Here is a 14,190-nt window from a genome sequence, read left to right on the forward strand (position 1 = left end):
AACTTGGAATATCAGGTGTAATATGTAATGGTTAACAATAGGAATATCAGGTGTAATATTGAAAGATGAACTAGGAACATCAGGTTCTATATGTAAAGGTTAACAATAGGAACATCAGGTGTAATATGCACAGATGAACTAGGAACATCATGTGTAATATGTAACGATGAACTATAAGAACTAAACTGAATTATAGGAACATCAGGTGTAATGTAATGATGAACTATAGGAACATCAGGTGTAATATGTAACGATGAACTAGGAACATCAGGTGTAATATGTAACGATGAACTAGGAACATCAGGTGTAATATGTAACGATGAACTATAAGAACTAAACTCGACCGAAAATGTTTCTTCAGATGTTTACTTTATGTAATATGTAATATTATGTAATATGTAATATGTAAATATTCAACAGGAGTCATTGACACTGACCGAGGCACACAAGAAACAATCGAATGTCAGGGTGAAGGTCATCTATTCACGATCTCTTGTATCGTGTCTTACCGAAACGTCGACCCATAGGGTTTAGAAGGTCGACGTTTCGGTAATGAATCCTAGTATCGCCCCCATGGGAGTCTCGTGCTTGTGTCAACTGTTCTATGACTGTGGGACGTGATGTCGCTACTGCAGAAGTCGAGTCACCTGTCTGCAGTTGGCCGATGGCATTAATTGTTGCCTACAGCAGCTGTCATCAGTGCCATGTTTTCGCTTTTCACTTGCCTCTTATTTACGCGGCTTTTCAATTTTCATAACTGTGTGTAACACCCTCGGGTCATTTATCTTTGCGTGGACATCTGTGTTCAGAGTATATATGTATGAGTATTTAGAAACCAAAGTAAGTCCGTTTTCAATCATCTTAAACCAGCTTCCGATTCAGCCCTGGCAAGATGTTACGTTCATGTTCATATATCAATTAAGTTAGTGTATATCACAGCAGTCCGAATAGAACGTGCTAGTATCATAATATACACAAAGAACATAACTAACCATCCCCTGTGTTTTTGCAAATATACTACACCCTGTTCACCTAGTCTTCACCTTGTGTAACAGACCTAGTCTTCACCTTGTGTAACACCCCTGTTCACCTGGGTCTTCACCTTGTGTACGTCTCTCTACACCCTGCTTGTGTACGAGAATCACCTTGTGTACGTCTCTCTGACACCCTGTTCACCTAGTCTTCACCTTGTGTGTACGTCTCTCTACACCCTGAAGCTGGTTTGTGTACGTCTCTAGCCCCCTGTTCACCGCAGTCTTCACCATGTGTACGTCTCTCTACACCCAGTTCACCAGTATCACCTTGTGACTCCGACTACCGACCAGTCCTTGTTACACCCAGTTCACCTTGAGCGCCTCTCTACACCCTGTTCACCAAGTCTTCACCATGTTTTAACGTATTCACCTCTACACGCGGTCCCTGTTCACCTAGTCTTCACCTTGTGTATAAACTTCTCGTGGTGACCACGATGGAAAAACATGAGTTTTTGTGACCCGTATGACCCTTTGACTCATTAAAAACGACAAAATGATTGGAATCCATGTTGCTTTTATGATGATAATTGCTCATTTAAAAAAGCCCCACTGATTTTCATACAAAACCATGTCTGTACAAGTATGGCCCTGGAATGTTGAATTTATTGGTGAATGTGAACATTCAAAATGTCATTTTGCGTGTCTTACACGATTCAAGGTCAATACCAAGACTCTAGTGTAACCTCCATGTGACTGTATGACAGCCAGCACTCTCCTCATACCACCTGTCAGCCTCCTGATCCTCAGAAGGGCCAGTCTACGCCATTCCTCCTGTAGAGCAGCTTCCAATTGGGCCAGGTTCTGTACAGGAGGATCCCTTTGTTGCACACGACGACCAATCATGTCCCAGATATGCTCCAAAGGGTTAAGACCGGGGCTCATTCAATCGTGACATATGTCAGGGGGTGCTTAACTAAGTTCTTTGTGTATACATATCTTACAGATCGTCAAGAGCATTTCTCTCCTACCAAAATTCCAAGAAATCCAAAAATCAATTCTACGTTTTATATCATTAATGCGATGAAAGAGACATTGGGATCATCCTAACCAAGGCAACGGTAACGTTACCAAGGACACTTGCCGCTTTTAGAATTGGTTCAATGGCATTTTCTAGATCTAATCGTGTGAGACATAATCGGACATAATACAAGGCAACCTTCAGCGCCTTCCCAGCTTCATCTATATTTTGATATATACTCTTAAAAAAGTAGGGGAACTTCATTTTGAATTCACGATTGAAAAATTGGGAGATATATCTGAGTCAATCAATGTTGTTATGATAATAATGAATGTTTTGAGAGTGTTTTACTACTTGCACTTCCTTATGACCATAGTTGTTTGTACAGTAATCGCTCTTGAAAGATGATTGGTGTATGACGTGAGATTTGCATGTGTACGATTTTCATTTTCAAACAACAAAAATCGGCTAGAAACAAACACTAACAACTGTGTGATGCAAGATGATTGTCAAAATTAATGGTCTACAGTTATTTATCGACCTTCTTGAAAACCCCACATGGGTACAATGTTCGAAGAACATTTCTGGTGTCCCCCGATGTGATATTGCTGGAATATTTCTAAAATCGGCGTAAAACTAAACTCACTCACTCTTGAAAACTGTCAACATCAAGAACACACCCTATGCACGTGTATGGTGCTACTGCGTTGTGCACGTGCATTCCATGCGTTGTGTTTAGGGATGGCGATAAAGAGACATGTTGGTGCGTGTCTGTCCTTGAAAAGTTTGTTAACGCTTATACTTATTATACAAATTGAAAGTTCAGGTTCCCCTACTTTTTAAAGAGTACATTATGAAAGGGGTTTTGCCTATTTGCTATTGGTCTAAAGTGACTACTGGCGTAGTTATGTTTTATTGTTTTCATATTAAAACTTATATTTCAAAGTAAATACAGTTATCAATCACACAATACATTTACATGAGGTGAGGTGAGGTGAGGTGAGGTGAGGTGAGGTGAGGCTTAAGAAGGTGATGACGACGTGCATGCGTGTATGTGTATGAGTGCGGGCTTGTAAAAGCCGGTGAGGGAGGTGAGGTGAAATTGGGTTTAACGTCGTGCTTGAGAATATTTCGCTCATATGACGACGTGCATGCGTGTGTATGTGTATGTGCACCTGCATATTTAAAGGTTGTGATTCTTTGCGTCCAGACTGAACGTGCTGGTGTTTATAGTGCTAGCCCACTGAGATACCATGCCGCAGTGAAGCATGAATATGTGCCCTTGTACTAGCCCAGACTGAAGCTGGTTTTATAGTGCTAGCCCACTGAGATACCATGCCGCAGTGAAGCATGAATACCCACTCAGACACATTATACTGACTCCGAGTCGACCAGTCCTTGTTGTACCCATTAATGCCGAGCGCCAGGCAGGGACCAACAAGTACCATATTTTAATGTCTTTTGGTATGATGCGGTCGGGGATCGAACCTGCGATCTTCCGCTCTCCGGGCGGACGCTCTAACCACTACACCACGGAGGCGGTACATTAACATGAACTCAGAATGATAAGAAGACCAGAATTGGTAAAGCATATCGACTCTATTTGACATTTCAGCTGCACACATTTTAGTAATATTATAATAATCTTTTACGCTGTTTCATGACACACATCTTTTGAGCTATTTCATGACGCGCGTATCTTTTACGTTTTTACACGTCACACATATCTTTTACGCTTTTTCATCCAGCACATATCTTTTACGACATTTGATGCCATACATATCATTCACGCAAAGATCAATAGAAATATGGTATCTACATAAAAACTCCATTATTAATTATAATTGTCTACGTGCCTTGATAGTGTTTACATATACAGAATACCAGATAAGAAGAATGTACGTGTGTTGTGACTTAAAGCTAGAATGGTCTTAAGTGTAGAATAGTCATGATTATTCATGAGTGGGCGGAGATTGAAACGCGTGTGACGTGGTCGGGAGCAGGACAATTCCCACCCAGTTATTTTCACAATAATGATGAGGAGAATTCCCACCCAGGCTTTGAAATATGGAAATATTGACTTTGGTGTAATATTGAAATTGATAAAATATTGAAATTGTGACATTAAAGAAATTTGACTTTGATGAATTTTTATATTTATATGGTATTTATGTCAAAATGAATAACTGTTGAAACTAAACTATGTTCTTCATGTTATTTTTATTTTGGGGTGGGAATTGTCCTGGGTGGGAATTGTCCTAGGTGGGAATTGTCCGGGTGGCAATTGTCCTAGACCCGACGTGGTCATATAATCTCCACCCATACATAAATATTCATTATTATTCTACATTCTACAGTCTGCCGAAATACCAACAGGTGAAGGCGACCTCCAAAGCAGTTAACTCAACAACAAAAACTACATTCTACCTTTCTAGCTTTAAGGTCACAACATACGCGGTCACTTCTCCATGCACATGCTACATTTGCTCTGCAGGCTGTTGGTACATATTTACTTGTTTATGCAATGTATGACCTACAGCCTTAAACTTTGGTATATATTTAATGTACATTGATTCAAAGAGATATGCCATTAAGATTCATATGTGTTGACAGTTAAATACAGGGATTGAAACATTTTTCGTGTACCCCCTTCCCACAGTGCAACCCAAATCTTTCCAAAAAGGAGGTTGAATTTATAACAATGTAAAGACATTGCATCACCAAACTATGGTGGCTGATTCGGGCCATCGCTGGATGTCGCCTGGAATTTTCAGTGATGGCCCGAATCAACCACCATACCAAATTTATTAACTGGTAATTTATGAAACTGGTGCCATTATAAGTTGTGGTGTGACGTGGCATTATCGAGATATTTGTTCTGTTTCGTTTTAATGCTAAGAAGATTGAAGATCAGCACTATGTGAAGAAAATTTCCAAGTTAGCGATTATGCATTCGAGGTATCGGCATGAAATAACCTCACATAATCGGTTGGTACAGTGCTCATTCTCCAACCTAGGGGTCTTTGCTTAGACTGGTAAAAGTCAATAAGAAAATAATTATTAGTTTGAGTAATAACTTCTAGATCATATTCATATACGATCAAGTTGTCCTATAAAACAAAATAAAAAGGTATGTCCATTGATAGACTTACCAAGACTTTAAAATATATACCATACGTTTACATAGACGAGAACCCAGTCAATGTTTGTGTCCGCAAAAACCGCAACGGCGCGTACGAGCAGGACTGGCGCACTGGCCTATCAACGGTGGAACCAGTTTAGCTTGACTTCCCTCAAGACTATCTACGCATGCGCGGAGCGGACATTTCAAAACTAAATTGGGGGTAATGGAATAACGAAAATAAGGCCTGTAAAGAAGATATTTGGTATTTGTAGCCTTGTTTTCTCAGTCATTTAACAATGAATCATACGGAAGAATATTCTGATGAATGGGAACTGAGCAAAGAAAACGTAAGACCTCGGAAACAAGGGCGCAATGTCTCCTCGCTGTCAGTAGCGCTTCAGCCTCAGGATGATCAAATGGTTGTCATCAAACAACAAAAACAGTAAGTTTCAACTGTATGCATTTGTTTTAAAATATTGTTGGTACGGTTTCCAAGCTGTTGGAATGACAACAAAGGTCTTTTTCACCCATGCCCGTCTTTAATCAATGTATATCAAGTGTTGGCTGCCAGGACTGGAAAAAGATAGTCCAAGAAAATTATTATTGACGTCAGATTCTCTGATGTGGTTAAGGATTTGGGTGTCCACATCGACTCTTCCTTGACTCTGGATGCTCATGTTAACCGTCTGAGCAGGACCTGCTACTTTCACCTAAGATCCATTGGTAACATTCGGCAATACCTGACAACTGCTGCAACTCAAGCCCTTGTTCGAGCTCTTGTTACATCTAGGCTTGACTACTGTAACAGCATCCTTTCAGGCCTCAGTTCTAAACTCCTTGATAAGCTTCAGAAGATCCAAAATACTTCCGCCCGCATTATCAGCAAGACTTCTAAACTTTCCCATATAACACCAGTGTTGAAAGAACTGCATTGGCTACCAGTTAGGGCCAGAATTGACTTTAAGATCCTCTGTCTGACATACAAGTGCCTCCATGGTTTGGCTCCCTCCTACTTGTCTGAACTCCTACATCCGTATGTCCCCGCACGCATCTTGCGCTCAAACACACAAAATTGACTGGTCATCCCATCCTACAAACTGAAATCCTTCGGACACCGATCATTCTCTTACTCCATGCCTGTGCTTTGGAACTCTCTCCCATGTGCCCTTAAAAGTAAAAGCTCTGACACAATTGACATTTTTAAGTCCAGACTTAAAACCCACCTTTTCTCAGTATATTATGTATAACTTCATCTGTAAATACTCCAGTGTAAATATTCTGTAGCGCTTTGAGCATGCCTTAGGGTGTGGAAGGGGCGCATTATAAATATGCATTTATTATTATTATTATTAGCATCTATTAAATTATCGTTATTGTTTACCTGTGGAGACTTAACCTGATCATCATGATCATGCTGATTGTTATAAAGATGTTTGAAACTGATATATACTTCTGTTTGGGTCTACATTTAAGTATGTACGGTCATATTCATAATTAGATGTGGAATATTTCAATCTGTGTCAAAGTATTCATGGTATACTGGATATTAAGATTAGTTTTCATTGTTGTTTTTAGAATTGCACATGTTCAAGTTTTGGTAAGACTTCCGCCCGTATCCCCCTAAATTTTAACGACGAGGAGAAATTTCTTGAGTGACATTTCTAGATGCTGGATATATCTATCAGTATGTAGATATAATTAATGAAACATGTTAAAACTCATCCTTATCAGATGACGAATATTATTCATGTGATATGATTTGACTATCTAGAATAAAATTTAAGGGGGGATACAGGCAGAAGTCTTTCCGCATGCTGAAGACTGAATATAGTGAATTGCAATATATCTTTCTTACTTACAGAGTATTTGAAAGTGAGTTACGGACATATACAGGTTCCGATCCACTTGACACCTGGGACAGGTAAGATACAGAATTCAATTTTTATAGTGTTCTTTGAGAACATACATATCTTACATGTCTAGAAAATCATGATTCCCAGAACTGAGGTTATTCTTGAAAGGGAATTCATACAGTCCATTGAATGTTGAGAAATGTTTGTTAACAGTAAATTATGTACTTTAAAATATATTTGTTCTGCATCACCTTGAACCTGTGGTTTATGAACAAAGCTTCAAAGAACATGAACATGATGAAACAGTTGACATTTTCAATTTATCATTTCAGATTGTATTTGTTGCATACTGGCCATGTTTGTAGGTTTGTTATCTTATGCTTATGTTTTTCAACCAGATACATTCGCTGGACGGATGAAGCGTATCCAAAGGGTGGCAAAGCGGGCAAACTAAGAGCTCTGCTGGAGCGATGTGTTACAATTTTTAAAGATGAAGAGAAATACAAGAATGATCACAGATATGTTGATGCTTGGATTAAATTTGTAAGTTTTGGGCAGTCATCTGTTCCTTGTTTTATCATGTTTATTAGAAAAGAAACAGCTCAAATAGAAAGTAATTCCTTATCTTCCTGTGCAGCCTGTGGAATGTTAGAATACTTCTTCTTTGTGAATTTTAGGTATATATACTCAGTGTTCCTTTATTCTTTACCAGGTGGGGTAGCCTAGTGGTCAAAGCGTTGGCTCGTCACGCCGAAGACCCGGGTTCAATTCCCCACTTGGGTACAATGTGAGAAGCCCATTTCTGGTGTCCCCCGCCGTGATGTTGCTGGAATATTGCTAAAAGCAGCGTTAAACCAAACTCAGTCAGTCAGTCTTTACCAGGTTTCTTAAAAAACTTTGTATTGCACTGTGGGTGAAATTCTGGAAAAGAATACAGGAACACTTGTACTTTCATGTGTTCCCTTATTCATTTCCATGAGTATATATTAAGATATTTTAGGATTCATTTAATAACAATTAGTTTGATCAGTGATCACGAATAGCGTCTGACCCTCTGACAAATCTGGCAGATTCGCCAACGGTCAGACAGAAGTCTACAACCCGCCAGCCCCACTGTCTGACTATATTTCTCAATGACTTTGACTGAAGTTTTTATATGTGACATGTGACACTTGTTTGCTGTTTATAAATCTAATGTATGTTAATAATTTTGATGCTAATTGTAAGAAATATTAAATCTGAAATGTGTGTTTAATTTTATTCCATGGGTCCTGTGCATTTTCAATGGGTCAGACAGACATCTGAAACTTACAGGACCCAATGTCCTGTTACTTTGAAACACCATTCGTGAACACTGTTGATTAGTTCATGATTTACAGAAACAGGCATTGTTCATTACATAAAGGTGTTAGAGCAGTGGTTGAGTTTACATCATTTTACCATGGTTACCTTGTAATCATGCATGATTTTTGGAAAGTTGTTGTGGTTTTCAAGATGGTTAGAGACCAGTCTGGACCTTAATGCACAGATTGGTTGTTTCCTTCCTTCATGAATTGATGCAGCTTAGGCTTGTTAGTCGCTGATGCTTTGATGATAACATATCTTGTAATTGCTGACCATTGCAAAGACTCATTCACTCAACACTTGCATTGACTAATACCTGAACTCTGAATTCCAGGCAAACTTCTGCATGGATCCAGCAGAGATGTTTGCCTTCATGTTTGACCAGAAAATTGGTTGTGAGGTGTCTTTCCTGTATGACGCCTGGGCAACAGTGTTAGAGGATGCAGGGAATACTAAGAAGGCAGATGCCATCTATCAAGAAGGGCTGCGAAGAAATGCTCAACCTGCTGAATTCTTGCTTAGAAAACACCAGTAAGTTGTTTGATAATGAACAAAGTTTTGTACTATTTTGGGAAACAGCACTTTTTGAGCAATGTTTTCATATAATGCTTGCCATTGAAACCTTTTTGAATATGTTGCAACAATGGTTATAAATCCCCAACATTCATACTGTTTGCTCATCAAGGTCCAGTTTCACAAATTCATCTTATAGTATGACCAGAAATTATTGAGAATTTTAGGAATATGTTTAATTGGATTTCTAGTATAAACAACCTTGACCAGCTATCAAGTGCTTGATTTCATTCACGAGAGACAACTCTGTCAATCCTTTTTCATTAGTTTGTGAAGAGTTATCCCCCTTTGTTTACTTGCTAGCAGACGACATTTTCAGTGATCCTCAGTATGGATGATTTAAAGAAGAGGAAGTTCATTTTAAAGTATTATAACAATACATCAGATCAGCTAAAGTGATTTCAAGTATAACAGGCATCCCTTTGTCCACTGCTTATTGTGTTTTGAAAAATATTGCAAATGGATATGGCATTGAGCACCAGGGAGGCACAGGTAGGCCCAGAAAATTGACTGTCGTGACAGGAGGCGGCTTGGTATTCTTGTTTCTAAAAACAAACGAAGGAGTTAAGAAAACTTAAGGCTGGATATGATTGATAGAGGAACTGGCTGTCTGTAAGGAGACAATTAGAACTGAGCTGCATGCAATGGGTTGGCAGAAAAGTCGAAGAATTCCATCACCAATCATGAAACCTGAACGAAAGGAGCGAAGGTTGAACTGGTGCTTACAGCATAGAAATTTCAACTGGGACAATGTGATTTTCTCAGATGAAAGTTCTGTGTGGCTGTTTCCTAATACCCTGAAATTCTGGACGAAACAAACTGAAAAACCTTTGTATCAGCGCCCAAAGTACAGTCCCGTGTGGGGTGGCATATCTGTGTTAGGGGCAACGCCCCTCTGTGTATTTGAAGGGAATATGAACAGTGAGCGGTACACAGATATTCTCGAGGGACATTTACTTCCATCTGCTTGCGTGTTTACGGAACTTTTTGGATTTTCCAGCAGGACAACGACCCAAAACATTGTTCAAAGCATTCACAGGCCTGGTTTCGGACTCAAAATATGACATTATTTGATTGGCCAAGCCATAGCCCTGACCTAAATCCAATAGAAAATGTTTGGGGACTTATGAAGGAAAGTGTCAATAAGAAAAATCTGACAAATATTGCTGAAATGAAAGAAGAGGTGGTCTGATATTGGGACAGCATGGACCACGACTTTCTATCTTCTTTGATCAGTAGTATGCTCCGCCACATTGAAGCCTGCATTGCTGCCCATGGTGACTTGACAAAATACTAACTGTTCAACTGTCTTTGAATCTGGAGTTATGTTCTGCTAATATTCACATTTAATACGTGAGTAATGAGTGAGAATAAAAAAAAAAAATTACAATCTTTAAATTCTCAATAATTTCTGGTTGTACTGTAACTCTAAAGCTGAAATAACTCAGGGATTTATCTAGGCCTGCTCAGAGGCCGATATAATATACATAATGTTTTGCTTTTGTCACAGTGAATATACATCCTGGTAGATGCCACTGCAATTTTTAGTGCTTTTCACCAATCATCACATTGATATTTGCTTAATTGGTTCAGTCGTATATTTGGGGGTAGGCTGATTTCATCAAATTTCTTTACAGACATATGATATTGGGAACTAATTATTTTCTTCGTCTTTTGTACAGAGAGTTTCAGGCTCGTGTTGCCCGTGGCCTGATGAGATCAGAGGTGATGGACACAGATGGCATCCTTATGGAAGAGGAACAGCGCACAACTCTAGGCCAGCTGAAAGCTTCAGGAAGACACCACCAAGTTGGCACAGCCAGGACAGGAGCTGCCAAGAAATGTTAGTATGGGATTACCATTATGCGTTATGTTGTAATGTCAAATGTCTCTCTCAAAGCTAGTCATGCCGAAGACCCGGGTTCGATTCCCCACATGGGTACAATGTGTGAAGCCCATTTCTGGTGTCCCTCGCCGTGATGTTGCTGCAATATTGCTAAAAGCGGCGTAAAACCAAACTCACTCACTCTCTCAAAGATTCATGGGTAAAATCTTGTCTCAGCATGAGCTAGATAAATTGAAAGAATAAACTGTTTATTCCTTCTTTCAGAGAGAGTGTAAGGTTGATGGTTAGATCCTGACCACATAATACCAAAATATGTTGAAAGATGTTATATTTTTCCTTATCCTGACTCATGCTCTTTTTGCTTGTCTTCTTCTTCTTGCGAACATAGTGGAACACTTGTATCTCCCTAATTGAAGCTCCCTTCAATTTAAAATCACTAATTAGTATTCACCACGAGTTACCTCCTTTCCACAAGCGCGGGAACGAGGGCGCCACCTCTACCCATGTGCCTCACTCTCTCCTTCTTCGCCCAGTGAGCTGGACGTGAGAGCGTCTGTGTCTCCCGACACACTATATCCTTTGAATTATATTTAGTTAGTTACCTCAGATAGACATCTATAGAGGTTTAGCTAGTATCCTTCAACCATTATATATTGTTATTTAGTTGTTTTTCTACAGTTTTTCACGGACCGTGTTTGTTTCAGTGGATTACGTTGATGAAAATTCTGTACTATTGCAGATTACGCTTTTATGCTGCTGCTGATCCGCCTTTAATATGATGTACGGCTTCATGTTTATTATATTCACATTGCAGTTGCGTACTAATTTATCCAATTCTACCTTTTTATTAATATTTACTTTGGCGCTGGCACGCGACAGCAGATAGGTCGCTGCGATGCAGAGTCTAGTATGACTGATACACGGAACCCTCGCCAGTCTACTGCTGTTGGTCACTCTCCTCCCGTGGTGGTGTTCCGCTAGAGTGGTGGAGAGGTGTGGGACGAGTCCGCCATCTCCAAGAAGCATCCTGCTTCCCCAGACATCCCATCGCCGCAGCAGAAGACTAGAGGGTTTTTCTACTACATCTCAACAACCGGTGACCGCTCCCATCGTTTTGGGCCTGTATGATGATCAGCCGGTCATCATACCGGATGTACATCAAAGATTGACCGATGTCGGCACAGATCAGCATGCAGCCTGATGTACCAACGAGATATGCTGGCGATCGCCCTGAGGGTCCCATCATTACTAACACTCAACGCAGACGCCGCGACACCCAGGGCAGCCGACCTCTGAGGGAAAATCAACGAAGTCTACTAGGACTTTCTCAACCGAGATTGTTCCAGCCGATGACCTGGACCTCTACGATGATCAGCTGATCATCATCCCCACGACGCCACAAGAAACGACCGGGGACAGCTACAACGACATCAGCAGAGATCACCATGCAGCCTGATGCCTCTACACTGATGTCGGACGATTTTCCCGTGGACCCTCCATTAACACCGCAGATAAGCACCGACGACCTTCGCCGCAGACCATCCCAGAAGACATGATGCGACAAATTATGAACATCATGGAGGACCAATATCTGCGTAGCAGGGTCCGAAGCTCTTCGCTGAAGGCTCCAACGACAGACAGCACCCCAGAGGCACCCCCGCCAACGAAAGCAGCCAGGACGATGTCACCTTCGGGCGAAAGGAAGTCACGGACCACCTTGGACGAAGGACCTAGATGTACAGCTCTTCGCTAAGGCCTTCGAAGGCGAAAGGACCTAGATGTACAGCCTTCGCTAAGGCGAAAGAACCTAGATGTACAGCCTTCGCCAAGGACTTCGCTAAGGCAGGATAGATCATCACCTGGCGCGTTTCATCCCTAGATGTGGACTCGACCATCAGACATCACGAAGCCTTCGCTGAAGGTCATATCGCCGCTCTCCGACCGGACGCAGAGGAAGCTTCGCAAGGCATGCGCCAAGGACACCTGAATCCAGATCATCATCATCTAGAAGGACATCGAGGGACTATACAAGAGCTTCACAAACTATCAACGCTCTCACAAGTCTCCGAAGATCAACCCATAGACAAGTTGATCATCGATATCAAGTATAAGAACTACAATCGTGATATTGGTTCTGTTGAATCCATGACGAGACGTATGTTCGCTGGCCTAAATAGATCTAGAACGATCAATTAGACACTTATCACCAGACTTCGTGAATACCGACTTCTGAATATGATAAGATGATCCATGCCCTATTTTAGGCAAGCGCCACGATCCCACATCCTGTTAAACACAGAGGCTGTTCACTTAAGCAAGCCATATATATATATTTATATATATATATATATACTAATCGGCTTTGATTCTCACACCTTCGCGATGGTCGCTAAGGCTAAGTGGCTCCAAGTCTACTTCACCCAGAAGATCTAGAAGGGATACTTCGAGAACTTCGCTAAGTCTCCGGGCGCTCACCGAGGAAGTCTCCTCCAAGGTTTCCATATACTAGCCACTCGCCATATATAGCTACTGCCAGTCCGCTTCAAGACGCCGCATAAGTTGATTATCAACTGTATGCCAGATGCCGCCTATAAGCCCACGCGAAGATAATTGCTCAGGCTATTTACAACACAGAACGCCGCTGTATTATTAGTCAACGACATTTCATAGATCTTCACAGAAATCAACTATTCCGTGATAAATTGCTAATATACAATCCCGACGACGATACGATTATCTACATGCGACCATTACGCGATATCTGCAGACAATTCAATATCGAAATTGAACAGCAGCCTTGTTACAGCGCAGTATAACTCTTTAATCGCCAAAGTTTCTGAGAAGAAATATGTACAACAAGTTCAACGCTAATTCTACAATTATGACGATACATTCATGTATACAGTCTACAAGCTCACAACTTGCAAGTTGTTTATACCCTTATATATAAGGAAGTCGGAATTATATTCAAACTGAAATTACTTTTCACGACAACCAGGAAAATAACCTACCCAGCATAAAATTACAGAGCCAGATATTTCGCTACCGGAGGTTTCGCTACAAGTTACCATTAACCCTCAAACACGCGGGTCACCGGATAACTTCGAAGCTACGTGAAGACCGACGCTTATGCTAATATCAACGAATTTACAAGAATTTATTCAAGGTGGGTTTTTCCCGCTACACCGGGTGACATCACAGCGCCGGGTATTATACAGAATCAAAATGCCTTGTTCTGATTGGACCCGAGAGGGACAACGACCTACACAGAGGTCGATCTCTATTCACAGTTCAAGACTTACGCCACAAGTGACAACTATATATCAGTGAACGAAAGCAAGCCTCATTACAGTCCAGTTAACCTGAACATTCATGATTAGACTGCCTTTCTTCAAGTTAGAGACCTCCCTGTCAAGTTAAGACGAGGGATCGGCAGTCAGGCTGCATTTTACATAAAG

General features: G+C 40.8%; 1 protein-coding gene across 1 annotated transcript in view; it reads left to right on the plus strand.

Moving 5' to 3' along the window:
- Window positions 1-5,289: 5,289 nt before the first annotated feature.
- The window catches only part of LOC124254535 (mitotic checkpoint serine/threonine-protein kinase BUB1-like), a 40,884-nt gene continuing 31,983 nt past the window's right edge, over window positions 5,290-14,190 (plus strand). Inside the window, exons 1-5 of the mRNA XM_046688350.1 lie at window positions 5,290-5,558; window positions 6,978-7,037; window positions 7,368-7,512; window positions 8,648-8,844; window positions 10,569-10,729. Coding sequence (XP_046544306.1) covers window positions 5,413-5,558; window positions 6,978-7,037; window positions 7,368-7,512; window positions 8,648-8,844; window positions 10,569-10,729 — 709 coding nt within the window. The 5' untranslated portion in view covers window positions 5,290-5,412. The remainder of the gene's footprint in view (window positions 5,559-6,977; window positions 7,038-7,367; window positions 7,513-8,647; window positions 8,845-10,568; window positions 10,730-14,190) is intronic.

This window comes from Haliotis rubra, unplaced genomic scaffold (genome assembly GCF_003918875.1).
Source record: "Haliotis rubra isolate DU_JTF1 unplaced genomic scaffold, ASM391887v1 Scf574, whole genome shotgun sequence".
Lineage (NCBI taxonomy): Eukaryota > Metazoa > Mollusca > Gastropoda > Lepetellida > Haliotidae > Haliotis > Haliotis rubra.